This window comes from Passer domesticus, chromosome 1 (assembly GCF_036417665.1).
Source record: "Passer domesticus isolate bPasDom1 chromosome 1, bPasDom1.hap1, whole genome shotgun sequence".
Lineage (NCBI taxonomy): Eukaryota > Metazoa > Chordata > Aves > Passeriformes > Passeridae > Passer > Passer domesticus.
Genome location: NC_087474.1, coordinates 8,011,302 through 8,029,040, shown reverse-complemented (window position 1 = coordinate 8,029,040; position 17,739 = coordinate 8,011,302). Strand labels below are relative to the sequence as shown.

The following is a 17,739-nucleotide window of genomic DNA, read 5'->3' as shown; positions in this document are numbered from 1 at the left end:
TGCCGGCGGCCGGCGGCGCTGCGCCGGACCGGGACCGAGGGGAGGGCGGGGCTTCCCTGGGGGCGGGGCTTCGTGAGGGGAGGGGCGGGGCCTCGTGAGGGAAGGGCGGGGCTTCGTGAGGGAGGGGCGGGACAGGGTGCCTGTGTCTGTGTATATAATTATTTATTTATTTATTTATTTATTTGTATTTATATTTATATTTATATTTATATTTATATTTATATTTATATTTATATTTGTGTTTATGTCCGCGCGCACGGCGCGTTTCAAACGGCGCTGGCGGCTCCCGGCTCCACAGACTCACAGCCTGTCTGCGTTCAGTCACGGGCTGCACTCTCAGAGGTTTTTTTCCAACCTGACAATGTGATTTTGTGAAGCAATGCCCAGGTGTGCAGCTGAGGGGAAAGAAGAAGGAAATAGAAAGATAATAATGTTAAGAAACATTCTTTGGGTAGGTGAGTTTGGCTGCTACAAGTGAGATGACAAAATTTCTTCCCCTTTTGTGTCTTTACTCTCAAAAACTGGGGGTGCCCAGAGGATGGATCCGGCTCTGCTCGGTGGTGCCCAGCAGCAGGAGATGAGGCCAAGGGCAGAAACTGATGCACAAAAAGCTCCACTGAACATGAGGAAGAACTCCTTTGCTGTTTACTTCTTCTACTTTAATTCTTTACATTTTTACTGCACTGTCCCAGTGCAGGTGACCGTGCCCTGGAACAGACTGCCCAGAGCGGAGTCTCCCTCACTGGAGATGTTCCAGAACCATCTGAACACAGTTCTGTGCCGGGTGCTCTGGGGTGACCCTGGCTGAGCAGGGAGGCTGGACCAGACTGACCCTTCCATTCTGGGATTCTGTGAGGGGAAATGCAAAAAGGGATGCCTGTGCTGCAGGAAAAATTGAAAAAACAACAATTTTAAGAAACATTATTTTAATGCGTGAGTTTGTGTGCTCAAGGTGAGATGACAAAATATTTTCCCCCATGTGTGTTTAAGTTGTAGTCTCAAAAGTTGTAACTCTGCCACACAATTCCTTTGAGGTCAGATTCCTCTCCATGCATGTAGCACCTGGACAGGCCCTGCACTGGGTGAATGCATTGGAGCATCCTTTGTGTTCTATTCAAGTACGTTGTCTTCTGAGTGCCATGGTGAGAGCAAACTATAGGGCAGCAAAGTTATTATTCTGTTTTTTAATGTGGACTTTATCCATGCTTTAAATTGCTGTACATTTCTTTTTCTTGAGCCTTATTTAAAAAGTGGAGGCATTAATTTATAGATCACCAAAGTGAAGTTAGAGAGTTTCCACTCCTGAAATGCATGCTTCCCAAATAAAGTCAATTAAAAGGCTAGTCATTATTTAGGAAGTGTTTGTGTGGCAGTGGGAGTTCAAAAAGACAAAAGCCAGCTTGGAATAAGGCAGAGGAAAACCTAAAACAAATCAGCAGGACAGGTAGTAGGACAACCCTAAGCATAGGCTTGGTGCCTGTGGAAATGCAAGCTTCAAAAGGAATATTGTTGATGCTAAGTTGTGGTCGTGGAAACAATTCTTCCAAATTAGACCAGAGAGACACCTCACTCCACCATTAGTTTCTCACCAGCAAGTAGCTGTGAAGTCCAAGGCGTTGGTCCACTTGGAAAGAAAAATCCCAAGGGATGAGTAGGTTAGACTGGCTCTTCCTAAGGGGTGAGGTTCAGACCTCAGGATTCACAACCTGGCAAATGCAAAGGCAGGTCAGTACTGTGAGGGGTGGGGGGAGACCATATAAAATTTTGATTTAATCCTTTAAAAGTTTCTTGATGTGGAAATAATGGTTTTTCCCCAGCCTTTCATGACTGATTACAGAAAAAAAGTGAAGAGTCCTAAAACCTGAGCTGCAGTAAACAAGGCAGAAGTTGCACGAGGCTGTTTCTTTGCTTTAATAATTGAAAGAGCAGATTTTATATTTACAGCTAAGGTATGATGGATGCCATCCATAAAACTTCCTGTTTATCCAAGCAAACAGAACATGGCAAAGAAGCATGATTCCATATGGAACTAGAGGGCTGGAATGAAAACCCTGCCTGCATCAGTGCAACCAGGACCATGGCTCCTTTAACACACTTGTTACCATTACATGAATCTGCCCAGAGATTTTCTAACACTGTTCTGACTCTAGACAGAATAGCCCTGCTTTAGCATCCTTCAGGTGTAGGAATAATATTTGGGAAGGCTCAGAGACCAATTTTGCCTTTGGAGAAAGGAAGGTGTGAGAAGGTAAAGTGCCTGCTCATAGCTGAGGGCAGGGCAGTCTGGCAGCTTCTACAGCAAAACACTGAGAATGTAAATAAAGGTTTCCTAAGAAAGTTATAGATGAAAACAAAAGATTGTGTAATCTATTTTTTTAATCAAAAAGACATTTTAATTGGTTTATGCTTGTTTCTGAAGATATGATGACATTTCCCAAGACACTGCAGAACGGGTGTTACACGAACGGGTGTTTCCCAAGACACTGCAGAGCCACCAGTTACAAATATCATTTATCAAGGCACCTATTTTTTTTTAACTTAAAATCTTTGACAGCTCAGATTATCTCTAATGCTGAACAGTAACAAGAATTATTTACTTTTTTTAAGTTTGCTCAAATTGTGCACATGATATTTAATTTTCTGTTCTCTGTTACAGGGAAAGGCAGGTGATTTTAATTCAAGTAGTACGTGGCAAAACCCACCAGAAGAGCTGCTGCAGGGGGTACTGAGGCACATACATCCAGGATTGCCCGGGTTGAACTTTGTGTGGCTGGTGATTGCCCAGCCCTCTGATGTGTCTGGGTCTCTGCAGGGCCTCTCTGCCCTCAAGGCAGTCAACAACTCCTCCCAATTTAGTGTCCTTGGCAAACTTAGTATCCCTTCCAGTCCTGCACCCAAGTCGTTTATGAGGGTGTTGAAGAGCCCGGGGTGGGGCTGGGGCCCTGTGGAAGCCCTCAGGGGACAGGACACCAGGCTGGTGTAACCCCATCCACTGTGACCCTTCGTGCTGAGCCGTGAGCCCAGAGCTCACCCACCCCATGGTGTGTTTATCCAGTTTATTGTGCTGCACATTTGTCCAGAAGGATCCTGGGAGAGGCAGTATTGAAAGTTTTGCTGAAATCCAAAAGGATTACATAACCGGCTCATTAACATTTTTAATTAGTTCTATTTCTAGGACTAATAAAACAGAAACCTTTTAGATTCAGAAAACCTTCAAAGGTATTTGCAAAAGTATGAAGTCAAAACGTCCTGTGTTTTTATGGCTTGCTGCTTGCAGCAGAAGCCTGGAGCACTGCGTGAAGGGGCATTAAATCTGATGGTGCTGGCAGAGCATCAACATTCCAATAACAAAAGAAGGTCTGGTGGGTCTGTTAAAGCTGGTAGCAGAGATCCAGGCTGATATCCAAGTGCTGAGTCACTGAGGCACAATAAATGCTGCTATCAAAGAATCTCAGTTGTTTAAGAACTTTCAGCTCTCCTCTGGGAACGTGAGGGAAAGGTCTGGTCACTTCACCCAACTTCAGCTGTCTCAAACATCCAGTCTGAGGCCATTGACTGTGAAGAGAGGAGGAGAGGGCGCCTCTAGGGCACAGTCCATCCCATCCTCTTTGGAGAGGGTGGAATTTTGGTTTTGTGTTCCAGTACAGAAGGAACCTCCTGCCAGAGCTCTGTCCTGGGGCTGCCTTTTCTCCCCAAGCGCCTTGCAGCCAGCTCACAGATGCCTGAAGTTCAGTGAGATGAATTCAGGCCTAACTGGTAGCTATAACCTAATGATGGAAATCATGTGGCAGCATTCCAGGAGGTATTGGCAATTCACGTAGTTCCCAGATTCTTTTTTAAAACCATCTTTTATGATTTATGGAGGTCAATTACATAAAGCCCATCAGAACACAAGAAATGCTTAAAAATGCTGCATTAGAGAGACATTAATATTAATCCTCCTGAGGTGGTAATGGCTGTAGCCTTCCCAACCTGCTGCTCTGCCCTGCTGCTTTAATGCAACCCGTTTTTCTATTTACAGATTTACAGATTCTATTTCTGGTGTTAACAAAGAATATGAGCATATGTATCAAAGACTGTTCTCACGTCATCTAATTATAGTACTGCTGGCAAAGTAATTCTGGAAAGTGCCACTTAATTAAATATAAGCATTAACTTTTTGCTGATAGTTTATCAGAAACAATTAGACTTGAAATATGGGGAATACACCTAGAGTTTAAAACTCCAGTAGAAGCATTAAAAGCACAAAATAACCCATTTTCCTTTGCATTCTCCAGTGTTTTCCTGCCGAGCATAATGTCAGTTTTCATTGGAACAGTGTGTCTTAGGTAATCTAGAGGCTGCAAGTTTATCTGGACTCCTCTTTGTGTCCAAGAGCCTGAGCTAAGTGGATGCTTTTGAAAGTGGTTAAACCACTTCAGCATAGTTGATGCTTCTGCCAATTCCTCCTGAAATATCAGATGTATTTTGCTGATTATTTGGGGTCTGCACACAACAACCCAGCAACTATTGGGGGCAGTCAGATGATCTCACAGCTCATGCAAAGTGCTTATTCTTTGCAAGGACAGCTTGATCAGCATTTATGTTCATTAACTTGATCAGGGATATGCTTTTTTGTCCATGTGACAACATGAAATATTAGTTAACTCCATGCAATTTTTCATCAACAGCCAGATGGGTCTACCAGATAATTGTACCTGAAGTATCTCTGCAGAACTTTGAGCTCTGCTGCTTTTTGCCTGAAAAGTGAAGAGGGGAAAAAAGAAAAACAGAGCCATAATGAAAATAATTCTTTAGGGCTAAAGAAACAATTCCTTCAGAAGGTTTGTTTGACAACATACAGCAAAACCACATAGCAACTGAGGAGAGATGCTTTTCCCAGGTCTAACATTTGGGCAAGCAGCAGTAGCAGGAGGATCTGAAATGACACCATCTGGTGAATGCCTGCTTCTTTCTTCAGCAATCAAGAACTATGTGTAACTATAAACAAGGAATAAAATAGAAATAATGCAAAACTACTTTTCAGTTAAATGTTACACAGAATGAACAAACAGCTGCTCTGGGAATGCAGAAAAGAATGATGTTAAATATAGTAGGAAATTTGAGCACACTGCTCCTATAAATACATGAACCAACTTTGCAAACAGAATGTATGATTGCGGACAGGGAAGCTTAGTCCCAGCCTGGAGAGCAACCATACTGGCAATAAATGTAGCAATGATTTAACCATCACACAAGAAGAGCCCATCCCTTGACAGTGTGAAATCAAGCTGCAGGACTTCTGTGCGTGCCTTTATGTCCCATTTTTTGCCAGTCACAATTCCCATGTTTCTCCTGTTCGACTGCCTGATGTGCTTTGCAGAATTCTGGGCTACTCAGCCTTCAGAAGGCAGTCAAAATACAGGAGTTTGCACAAGACCTTGCTCTGGGGTGTTTGATACTGTTGGTGGCAGAAGCAAATATACATTTAGGTGATTTAGCATTAGTCCTATGGTTTTTATATCAATGTTTAGCATCTTATCTATAAACATTTGTAAAAATAATTCAGAGCTCAGTTTTTACCAAGTCTACTATTTTACATTGCTAAGACATTTGCAAAATCCTTGAAAAGTCAAAGCAGAACTGGAAGTTGAAAGAGCGAAGCCACAAAATCTTAAATCCAACTTAGCAGGTAAGTGCCACTGATTAACAACCACAAGAATGTGACAAGGAAGAGATTTACTGTCACTTAACTCAGTCCCCAGTCACATCAAAGTCCACAGAAGGTATTTTGAAGATGCTGATGGGGTCACTAACAAGCAAGGCAGAGAGAAAGACGATTAAGGTTTTGGAGGCTGTGTCATATAAGGAGAGGCTGAGAACTGATGTTGTTCAGCCTGGAGAAGGCTCCAATTCCTTAGTACTGCCCCACAGGACAAGAGACAATGGCACAAACTGGAATACAAGAAATGTGTTTAAACCTGATTAAAAAGGTTTTATTGTGAATTTAATTGAACACTTAAAACAGGCTGCCCAGAGAAATTGTGGATTCTCCATCCAAGAAGACATTGAGAACTCCACAGGTGAAGGTCTTGCCCACCTGCTGTAGGCGACCCTGCTTTGAGCTGGGGGTTGGAGGTGATCTCCAGACATCCCTCCCAATTTCAGCTATTCTGTGTTCTCTCTAATGGATTCAGCTTGTGTAACCTCATGATCACTTCTTGCCTTCTTTTGTCTCTCTACACACGAGAAATTTAATGCCCTTTCCAGACTCAGATACATACTGAAAAACAAGTCAGGCACATGGGCATTTGTGTTTTTATTAATGTTACAAATTAGGAAATGCCCTACAAGAGGTGTTTCTGTAGTGTTACGTTTACCACATTTTTAGTAGCAAGTAAGCTGAAGGCTATATGCTGCTATTTCTAAACATTCAAAAATAAATATGCACAATACTAACTTTATAAATATTAAAGTGGAACTAAAAGTGTATTTAGCAATGAAAATAATAAATAAGCAAAGGGAAGCAAGTCTAATTATCAAAGGAGATAAAAACTCAATTGCACCTTTGAAGGAGCCCACGTGCTAGAATTCCAGAAGCTGTAAGAGAAATTTTTGTGCTTGCTGACAGAGTAGCATTCTTCACTATCAATTACAGCTTCTCAGACTTCTATCCATGGAGTTGTATTCTTTCCAAAGATTCTGAAGAAGTTTTACAAAGCAGAGTAAGTGCATTGTTTGAAAGACACCCTGAAACAAAGGAAACCATCAGAGCTGCAGCTTCCTTGGCAGTGGGAAATCACAGCTCGAAAGCTGAAGGTAGGAACCATCCCAAAGCAGAACCACAGGAATGTTTAGGTTGGAAAACAGTGATTGAGTCCAGCCATTAACCCAGCACTGCCAATCCCACCACTGAGCCAAGTCCCTCAGTGACACATCTCCAGGAATTTTAAATTCTTCCATGAATGGTGACTCCATCACTGCCATGGGTGGCCAGTTCCAACAGTACTACCTTCAAGGGCAACAAGCAGTTAACATTAGATTATTTTAGAACCTATTCAGTACCATCAGTTGTTTAACAAGAGAATGCCCAATTTACTGCAAAAAAATGAGTGTTTCTGCAGAGTTCCAAGAAAACTCAAATTATTTTATTCATAAAAGCCAAAGTCAATAAAAATATAGATATCCTGATCAGTTTTACAGACCATGTTCATTTCTTCTCTCCTTCACTGACAGGCAAAAGCATATGAAAAGAAAATAACAAGCATTTACATCACAAACCATTATAAACACAGATTCATGTATATGAGCAAGTATTACAGGTACAAATAACATCCCTCTTTTTTATTTTTTTCTGTGCTGTAGTGTTTTTCAGTGGTGGTAAGAATATGTGCTGTCTCACTGGTATTTAAACTAATAGTTTTTGGTAGAAACTGAAATGTATGAACTCAGTGCACTCAGTGTTGTCTCTGAATTCCAAACCCCTTTATAGGATTAAATTAGGATGTTTGTGCTACTCAAGTAATGCCAAAAAAAAAAAAAAAAAAAAAGTTAACGTTGCTACTGATAGCATCAGGAAGCTCATTTTTTATTATTCTTATGGAGCACCTGCCCAAAAAATACCTGAAGATATCCTCCCCATTCAAATCAAACTTCTATCAGCTCAGTGTTTATGCATGGAACTGGAGGATAATCTTTCCTCTTTTGAGGATATAAATGTTCCCTAGAAATCAGTTTTGTAACATTTATACATGTCTGGCTTTCAGGACCATGATGGAAGACAACAGAGATTAAAGACAAGGCCTGGTTTAGTTTGCTGTGCTTTATTTTTTTTTTAATCCATCTAATAGGACTGAACCCCCATCTGGAAAAACTCTCATTGGAATAAAGAGACCAAGTGCTAATTTTATTTCTTTATTCCACTTTTAATGCCTTTGTAGAGATGAAAAATTTGTGAACTCTTCTATCATACAGACCTTGACAAAAAGGTTTGTAGAACAGGTTACGAAATTACAACCCCAAACTTACTTGAAAACAAAAACCAATCAGAAAATGCTTGCTTTCTCAAAAAGCAAGTACTGAACTAGAGGAAGAAACATGTAGTACAGAAACTGAATTTATGGAAGGGTTGTCTTGTACAGAAACCAACCCCAAACTCATAATTATTACTGCTATAATTCCAATGATCAAATCTACAGTAAATTTCAGGTTGCTTGCATGCTGTGTTCCTGCCTCTGCCCACCTAAACCCTGGGAGCATCACCACTGGGGAACAGTTTGCTCCTTTTAAAAAACAGAAAATCCAGTTTTACACAAACAGTTCTTGCTATGTAAGTGCTACAAGAGATCATTTCAACCCCCTTACTCCTCAGGACACAACTACTGTTACCTCTCACACCTTTACTTCCTATTCCTTAAAATATCCAGCAAGAGATCATTGGAAAGCAGGAACTCATGCTTGATCCTGCCTGTCTGAGAACAGCTGGCAGATCTGGGAGCACTGGCTGCAAAGGAAAGCCCCATTCTCCTCTCACTGCAGCCTGGATTCTGAAGGTGGTGAAGCTGCAGCCTGTGCACAGTGAGCTACAACTGCCTGTGCCAGTGTCACACTTCACAGGACACACAAACATCACCGAGTGCTGCAGACAAAGAAATAAAACATCAGAGTACCGTCAGCAAACCCAGGTTCTCCCCTGAAGGTTTCTGCAGCTCTGTGGCTGCTGCAGTTCCAGCTCTGTGCAAGCCACACTTCCCCCAGCCTACCCTCCCTGTGGCACCGCTGCTCTCCTGCCACAGACAGCAATAGTGGGCACTGGCTCCTTTTCAAAGCACAAAGTGGACAGTACCAGTCAGCAGTACTTGGCATGACTCCAACACAATCTTCAAAATACAAATATTTAATAGAAAAATTTAATTTAATTTTACAAAATACAGATACAACACTACTCAATGTAGCAAAATAATGGAATTGAAAAATAATTTCAAAATATTTAAAGCATTAGGTTCTAAAATAAATAATGCTATCTAAAAGAAGTGTTCAGGTTTTGCAATTAGGAGGAGGCAGTTTCACTATTACTGATCTCTTTGACTTCTTTACAAGTTTCATAATTTATGTAGAAAAATATACAAGAAAAGAATTTGGGATAAAGAATAGGTTGAGCATGTAACATTTAACATAAATAAAAAGCCTAAAGCAAAACCAAAAAGAAAACCAATCATTTTATTTCTGTACATCAAGACTACAAATAGTATTTTAACACTTCATTTATTACCCAAATTAAGAAATTATACATTTTTATATGGTTACTAGTAAACATCTTAAAACCACTCAGTTTCCCCACAATTAAAAGGATATTGCTGGTTACTGCTTATTAGATAGGAAATCCAGCAGAGTTTCCAGTAACAGCAAATAATTTTTTGCATAAGAGATGAATACAAATTTGATTGTAATTTTTGATGATTTAAAATATAAAAGTAAAGTTCAGAGGGATGGACTGACGAATCTTACAGTCTGAACTATAATTCCTTTTCTAAAGTCACTGGAGTTTGCATACGAAACCCTAAGATGTGCCTACTATTAGAGGATCAGCTCCTTCCATGAGAGCAATTTTCTCCCCAGATATCAAATTACATTAAGCAGCATATTCCCATTTACTTTTCTCAGCAGAAATACTGCAGGGAAATGGATATAAAAGCTGTTTAGTCACAAAAAAAAGGTAATTTGTTTAGTGTCTACGGCACAGATATGGCATTTAAGATGGAAAGAAATGATAGGGAAAAGGAATGTGAACACCACAGGCTTCAAATATAAAAGATAAAGCCTGATAACTTTGGTTCAAATAACTTTAATAATTATTACATGTATATTTTTCCAAAGTGGTGATTTCTATATGTACTGTATGCAATAGGAGACTGATTCATTTAAAACCAACCAACCAATCAACAAACCTGTACAGGCACAAAAGACAGAAACAGGACAGAGAAAACCTGGAAAGTCACATCCATTCAGAACAGTGTCCAAGTGATAATGATGCAGCAAAGGTTGAACTTAAAATAATGCAAATCCGTTTTCTTCAAAGTGTTTCAGAAAGCACAAATGGAATATTACACCCACTTCATCTCAGTGTCTACCATCTTGAGGGAAGGTAGTTTGAAACAAAATCAGTTCTGCAACAACTGTCATAGAATCATGGACTATGCTGAGTTGGAAGGGGTCAATCAGGTTCATCCATCCAGTCCAACTCCTGGTCCTGCACAGGACACCCCAAGAATCACAACAAGTGTCTGGGAGCATTGTTCAAATGCTTCTTGAACTCTGGCAGACTCAGGGCTGTGACCACTGTCCTGGGGAGCCTGTTCCAGAGCCCAGCCACCCTCTGGGTGAGAAACCATTTCATGATACCCAACCTGAACCTTCCCCAGTCCAGTTCCATGCTGTTTCCTCAGGCCTCATCACTGTCACCACAGAGCAGAGATCAGTGCCTGCCTCTCCTCTTCCCTTCACGAGGAGTTGTAACTGCAGTGAGGTTTACCCTCAGTCTCCTCCAGGCTGAACAGAGCAAGAGACCTCAGCCACTCCTCACAGCTTCCCCTCCAAGCCCTTCACCACCCTCATGGCCTCCTCTGGATGCTCTGTCTTCTTTATATTGTGGCACCAAAAACTGTCCCCAGCACTCGAGGCGAGGCTGCCCCAGTGCACAGCAGAGGGGACAATCTCCTCCCTTGCCCAGCTGTGCCTGATGCCCCCAGGACAGGGCTGGCCCTCCTGGCTGCCAGGGCACTGCTGACTCGTGTCCAACATGCCATGGACCAGGACCCCCAGGTCCCTTTCCACAGCTGCTCTCCAGCCTCTCATTCCCCAGTCTGTCCACACAGCCAGGGCTGCCCTTCCCAGGTGCAGAACCCAGCACTTGCCCTGGTTGAATTTCATATGGTTGGTGACTGCCCATCTCTCTATGATTTGTAAACAACTCTACAATGTAAGTTACAATGTTAGGTTGTCAGAAACGAGCATTTCCATCCTCTCAGTTCTGGGATATCTGCAAACATCTGCTTGCCTTCCTTCTAAAAGATTCATTACAGGATGTTAGCCCTGTCTCATCCCAACGCACCGCACAGTACACAACTTTATTGCCAGTTTGCAACATTATTTATGTTTGAACAGCACAAAGCCAAAGCTTCATCTTTGGTTAATTTCACTGAGATGTCACTGTTCTTTAAATGTGCTCTTTCTTCACACAAACACAGAAATCAGCCACGCTGCACACAGCATTCATTGTTTTGAGTCATAAAGCAGTGTCAACGCAATATTCAGTAATGGAAGCCAACTAAGAAATTGTGTTTAGAAATGAAACCTATTTGAGGGCATTTGGTAAGACACAAGAGCTGCAGAAATGTAGAATTCCCTTAAAACTGCTTGGGTATGGGTGCTGCTTATAGAGTAGGCACTGGTTCGTTCTTCTGCAGATCATCCACATAAGCATGGGCTGGACTCAGCTGAGTTCAAATCCAGCAGCACATTCAATGGCATAGAGGAGCTTGCTCCGCATCAGGTTCTCGTCATAAAACTCAGGAAGCTTCAGCAAGTTCATGCAGGTACTGGCAGTAGGCAGCCTGTCTAAATCAGATCCTCCATTGTGAATGCAAAATGCAGGATATAACTCCTGGAAGATGTAACCAAAACAAAAAAACAACCACATATCAAAAAAATGTATACGAGGCAAAATTACCCTGTAGCATCTGGCACACATTTCCACAAAGTAAATCACTAGATGAAAACCTGTCACAGTGACACTCAAGTGGCATTTCTTTCATTCCTCATACCACCAAAACCACTCTTGAATTGTGTAGTGTCTCCCTCTGCCTTGTCCCAACAAGATTCACTCATTTGGAATACACAAAGCAATTTATGTGATTCTAAGGAAATACAATGACTTGTTATGGTTCATACAGTCTATGGTACAAATTTACAGTGCTACACAAATATAATATCAATGTGCATAGTGAGTCTGTAATGATAAAAAATTGTCAAACCCTGATTATTCTTTGATGTGTTAACTACTGAGCTGAAGAACACACTTTAAAGACATTTTGTATATAGTATTTAATTGGTTTAATAATATCCCTTTTATTGTCTTCCAAAAGGTAGTACAGTGAAAAATATATTTATTTTTTACCTCCAAATCACTGCTTTTGCTGGCAAGGCAGTATTCATTTTATCAAAAGCTTGCCTGAGGTAAAAAAGTTCTGATTTTAGAAACTGGAAAAAAATTCCAGCTTCAAAGGCAAAAGGTCAATGAGATTCTAAGCTAAATTATTGTTCAAATGGAGGCCTTAAAAGTATTTCATGGCTAAAATGTTGCATTTTTAGTGTTCCTTTCAAAATGCTAATTGAATTCCCCTACTCTAGCTTTAAAAATGGAAAAATGGAGTTCTAAATTGAAATGTCATGCCAAGGGCACCATTTGTTGCATAATTAAATGCTGTACAGCGGGAAACTGCAATAGTTTGGAAGGGAAAAGTATCATCAATTTATTATGTGACCTGATTGGAACTTAACAATTTTCAACCACACTTTAATGATTTTTTTTTTAATCTGTAACAATCACATTTATTAAACTTATTAAACTTTAATTAGCTTTAGTAAATGTTATTCTGAAGCTGACTCTGGCAATGAAAGTTGAACATTTTTAAATGATGCAAAGCTAGACTATGTTATCTATAAACTATGACCATCAAGGTATTTCCTAATCTTAAATCAACATGCACTGACTTACAGAAAACACACTGGTCCCACAATATAATGCATACATAGAAAACTTCAGAGTGAGAACCAGAAATCGTGTTTCTCTCAGAAAAATACAGCACACACACTAGAAGTGCAAACAGATTTTGGAGATGGTTTGTCTTCATGTCTGCCATCACCATAAACACATCCTCATGCTTACTTGGCTGGTAATACTCAGCACTCCTGTGACTTCACACTTTGCACCTTCCAAGCTCCAAACAATGCACTGTCTTGGGCTACCAAGACATTCCTGCTGATGACAATACCAGTCACCCCCTGCCCTTCCTGGCAAGCCCCTGGTTTGGGGTAAATCCCTGCTCACAGGTCCTGCTGCAGCCCCGCTGCCGAGGCTGCGCTCAGAGCTGCCCAGCAGAGCAGCTCTAAGGCCTTTCAGCTGCTTTCCTCTGCCAACACTGCTGCCTGTGGCTGAGCATGCAAGCCCCTTGTACAGTGAATTCATCTTTTAACTGACTGCTTTCATGCTGAATATCTGGTGACTCATTTGCTTCCATTTTTTCCTAGCCATGTCTGCTACAGGCAGTTTGTGGCCCTTCTCCCAAGTGAACACACAAACTGCGGCTTTCCACATTTAGCTTTTCTTTCCATTGTGTCACTGTCAGCCTTCATATTTTTAGACTTTTGATTCACTTCCTCCATCCCTTCAAATGTCACACCGGATACCTCAAAGCTGGGTACCTACATCTGCATTTCCTCCTCTCCCCTTGTAATTAAAGAGGATGACAACAAATGGGAACTACTGCTTACTTGTTTCCCCAGTTGTTTCCCAGTTCTCCCTTCCTCATGTGACTGTGCACTGTTCTATCTTGGTCTCATCCTGGAGTTTTCCAATTGCTCTTCCTGCTGTCCTGTAAAATCTTATTTATTGCTACTGCATTGCACAGTGATATCTGCAGGGACTTGGGGGGTTTAGGAGAAAAGCCTGCACAACACTTTTCAGTACGGAGTTACATAAATCAACAGACAAATACCTGAGACAGGATTCATGTGATTCAACAGCCATGTCCCTTGTCTCCATATCCATACCTATGGACACTCTGCTGTTAAAGGGGATCTGGCCAGCATGTTTTGGGGAGTCTGAGACATGACTCATTTCATCCTGAAGCTGACACACGGAACAGTCAGACCAATTACCAACTGCAAGTGCCACCTCCAATCCTAGATGTCTGTAAAAGGAGTGTAGCTGAGCTATAGATTACAAACACTGAAGATGGAGGATGTTGCCCATCCATCCACATGGTAACACCACCACACAGCACTGAATGTTCCCACATTTTAGAGGAAATGATGTGGTGGCTGGTTCTTAAGACAAAATTTTGAAGTCCACTAAAATTAATGGGTAGAACAACCCCAGAATTTAGTTTCAAAATGTCTTCACCTTGCCTTGGCCTCTCTTTAGTTTTATCAGCAATACAGTAGATTTTGATACTTAAGCTTCCCTGTAAATATTAGTCTGGAGACTGCAGCTAAATACTTTGCTGCTAAGGGTAATGAGCTGTGAGCTACAAGCAGATAAATGGCAATTAGAAGAAAAGAAAATACATGTCCTGCTTCAAATGGTTAATTTAAGAGGATCAAATTTAATAACTGCTTTTATATCCTAACTCTCTTTTACCTGACTTAGAAGACACTAGGCTTAACTCAACCTGTTGCTTGAAACTGGTAGCAGAACTCTCCTTCTGCACAACCTGAAATGGCAGCAAGGACCTTCCACCACACACAGCAAGTGCTCTAATCAGTGATCTGCAGGCTTACCAAATTTCACAGTTAAAACAGAAAGCAACAGAACACTTCATTACATCTTTTAAAACTGTACTTATTACACATGCAAATGCAAACATTGAAGCTGTTTCTGTAGTCATGGACAAGTATTCTCAAATTGTAGATTCCTAGACAAAAAAAACTGGGACCAGCATCTGCAGCATTTCTAAAAGCTTGCTAGGAAGTCAGGGGACATACCTTAAACCCCAGAAGAGGTGGTCGAGAACAGCTCGTTACAAATTTGAGTAGTTTGCGTTTCTCTTCGTCAGTGAAGCCTTCTACAACCCTCCAAAATATTTTAATTACAGGATGGTCTGCTGTGTAGCCACCTGCAATGAGATTTAAATTATTTACAGCTAGAATAGTTTTATGTAAGGCATAAATTCCTCAGAAAACCTAGCATCAGTCTTGAAGGTTTGGGGAATATATTATAGCCAGCAGGCTTGTATTGCTAACTTCCAGTACCTACAGATCTGTCATCACTGCAATTTCAGTTTCACTGCTTACCTATGGCTGCTATATCCCTCAGCTTCTTAAATGCACTTTTCTTCACTGAAGCCTATTTTAAATTTATTTTATTTAGTTTAGTATTTAGCTAGTAACTTCAGATTATTACCTTTCACTCCAAAAGTGTGCAAAATCTGCAAACCCCAGAATGTTATGGAATGAATCTGCTTACCCTGAGGTAAGCCCAGATGTGAACTGATGATTTGGTAGCTACTTTTTGATTACATTCATGATAAATGCAGGGGACAAATGAATTAATGTACCTTGCATTTTTCACAAGGAAAATATATGATCTCTCTTCAGACCGTCTAAGAAATGGTAAGCATCTGAATGAGGTAGTAGAAACTACTATCCCAAAGTAATTTGCAGACTTATTTTCAGATCAATCAGACACAATCAGTGATTAATTTTAATTTAGAAAAGAAACACCCTCAACTTATCTGGCTATAAACTTGCATTTAAGCATGTGAAAAAGAATAAACTGTGTATCTCAATTTCCCACTATTTATAAAACTGGGCTGTAATTTTAGCCAATTTTCTGAATTTGGCCAAAGGTAACAAGAATGACCCTGCAACTTTTTCTTAAAAGGCAGAATGAAAAGCAAGTTCAGTTATTCCCAAGTCAGACATAATCGATTTTTTAACTGAAGTAAAATATGCTTACCTGAATAGTTTGTGAAAGATTTAAGGTCATCCAAACTAATAGGGACTTGTGCACCAGAAGTCAGAACCTAACGGCAAAGGAAATTCGAGCGTTACATCAGAGGCAGGAATCAGCAATGATTTCTGTGGGGAGCAGTTTTTTGTGCAGCTTTGAGCACACGAACCTGTATTTCCTGCTGGTCGAACATGCGGAGCCACTCGAGGTTCACCACGTTGGCCAGCCCCTGGCGGAAGGCCAGGCAGTGCTGGCGGATCTGCTTGTTCAGCCTGTAGTCGGCCACCAGGTGGATGTACGCGATCCGGTTGGCGCTGGTGACGGGAATGTCCTTCCCACCTGGCTTCAGCTCAACCACCTACAAACACAGCCAGTCTCATCACCTGGGGAACTGCACTTCTGTGCCCTAACTGACATGGGGCTGCAAAACTGATGTATCTGTTTGAAGTTGGCTAGAATACACTTGGGAATGTTCACCTCAAAGGAAGACAGACAGGAGGAGTTACAAAGGCAGGTGTTTTCTCTGGTTATGTGTAAGAGCACATTCCGTGCACTCAGACCTCCAGCTGCCAATGCAGCTCATCACACAGCCCCATGGTTTATCATCAGAAAGCTGCATTAGGCAAGCTGTCCTTGACTGGCTGGGCTCCCCCCTAACTGCTGGTGAATTCTGCAGGGTCACATTATGGTAAAAGCAATGTCCGCTGAGTCAAAATTCCAAGTCTGACACAAGCCTGGTTTGCAGAATGCTCAGCATTCACAATTCATCCTGTGGAAAATGTACTGTTGTACATACTCAGTACATTCACTGAAAGTAAAAAAAAACAATCAAACAAATTAAGCCCACCTGTTATTTTCTACTGGGAAGCTCAACTTTTGTCTCTTCAAGTACACCAAGGCACCTCTCTTTAAAGAAAACCCCCAAAACTAAAGACACTGTATTTGCATTAAGATATAAACCAGATTCAAAGATAGCTGTTATTAGAACACTATAGCCCTTCACATATTTTACTCTTAACTACATGAGGTTAATTTAGTTAAGCAGCAGCCCAACTGGGAGGTATTATTAAGAGTATTTAAGAGAAGAATTGAAAAAACCTAAAAAGCCAAAATACCATGACCTTCTGAACTCTTCCAAAAACTGTTGATTTTTTTTTCTACACTCTGAAGTCAGCAATTTCTTCATTTAAATAGTGCACTTCAGTATGTGCTAATAATGGCATCTTTAGAGCACAGAGAATTAAACACAAGAATAGCTGCTTTTCTAACATGCTACCTAATAATGTGAGCTGTTCATGTATTGAGTAAAATGTGCAAAATAGTATGATTAAAAAGTCACCATGCTTTTGAGCATTCAGGTTTTTTCTTGATTCATAGCTCTTTAAGGCAAAAGAAACCATTAAGATCTGTGAATTGTGACCTCCCAGATGACACAGGCCAGAAGATTCTGTCTAGAGATTCCTGTATTTAACTCCATAAATCTACAGATGAGTTACAGCACATTTTGAGAGACGTGCAATCCTGTGATGGTGTATCTACTACTTTCTTTGATAAGCTAACCTGAATTACAGTAGGTGTTAAAAATATGTCTTACTTCCCACTTTAATCCTTCAACTGCAAGCTTCTGGCTTTTGTTAGTTCCTACAGTAAAAAAAACTCATCAGTACTCCACCATGTCTGTGTGCAGGTACTGATAATGCTTAAACCCTACTCCTGCAAGAATTAAGCAAAAGGAAGGTGTCAGTGCAAGTGACACCATTTCACACCCTGTACATGTTATCTTGTTCCCTTCCACAAGAACCAAGGACACAAGAGCCAGGAGGGCTCTCTCTGGGATCCACCCATGGCAGTGCCTGGCCTGGGACACAGCCAGGGAGGGTTCCAGAGGGTACAGGCCAGTGCTGGGGCCCCTGGCTGGCCCAAGGGTGAGGGTATTTTTACTGGCAAAATCCACATGGAGTATTAATAGAAGCGTGGGACATGTCCCATACCACAGTGGAAACAGCTGATGAGAAGGGGCCCCCGCACTG

General features: G+C 41.2%; 1 protein-coding gene and 1 long non-coding RNA gene across 3 annotated transcripts in view; one reads left to right on the top strand and one right to left on the bottom strand.

The window, feature by feature from the left end:
* Positions 1 to 112: 112 nt before the first annotated feature.
* On the top strand, positions 113 to 1,343 carry LOC135309606 (uncharacterized). Its single transcript, XR_010369815.1, has 2 exons — positions 113 to 387; positions 536 to 1,343. It is a non-coding gene; the product is annotated as an uncharacterized LOC135309606 (long non-coding RNA).
* A 7,516-nt stretch (positions 1,344 to 8,859) lies between these two features.
* Positions 8,860 to 17,739, bottom strand: part of UBE3C (ubiquitin protein ligase E3C) — a 70,140-nt gene continuing 61,260 nt past the window's right edge. For both annotated transcript variants that reach the window (XM_064435564.1, XM_064435593.1), the window contains 4 exons: positions 15,879 to 16,067; positions 15,716 to 15,782; positions 14,743 to 14,873; positions 8,860 to 11,641 (listed from right to left, as the gene is read on the bottom strand). In XM_064435564.1, coding sequence (XP_064291634.1) covers positions 11,471 to 11,641; positions 14,743 to 14,873; positions 15,716 to 15,782; positions 15,879 to 16,067 — 558 coding nt within the window. In that variant the 3' untranslated portion in view covers positions 8,860 to 11,470. The remainder of the gene's footprint in view (positions 11,642 to 14,742; positions 14,874 to 15,715; positions 15,783 to 15,878; positions 16,068 to 17,739) is intronic.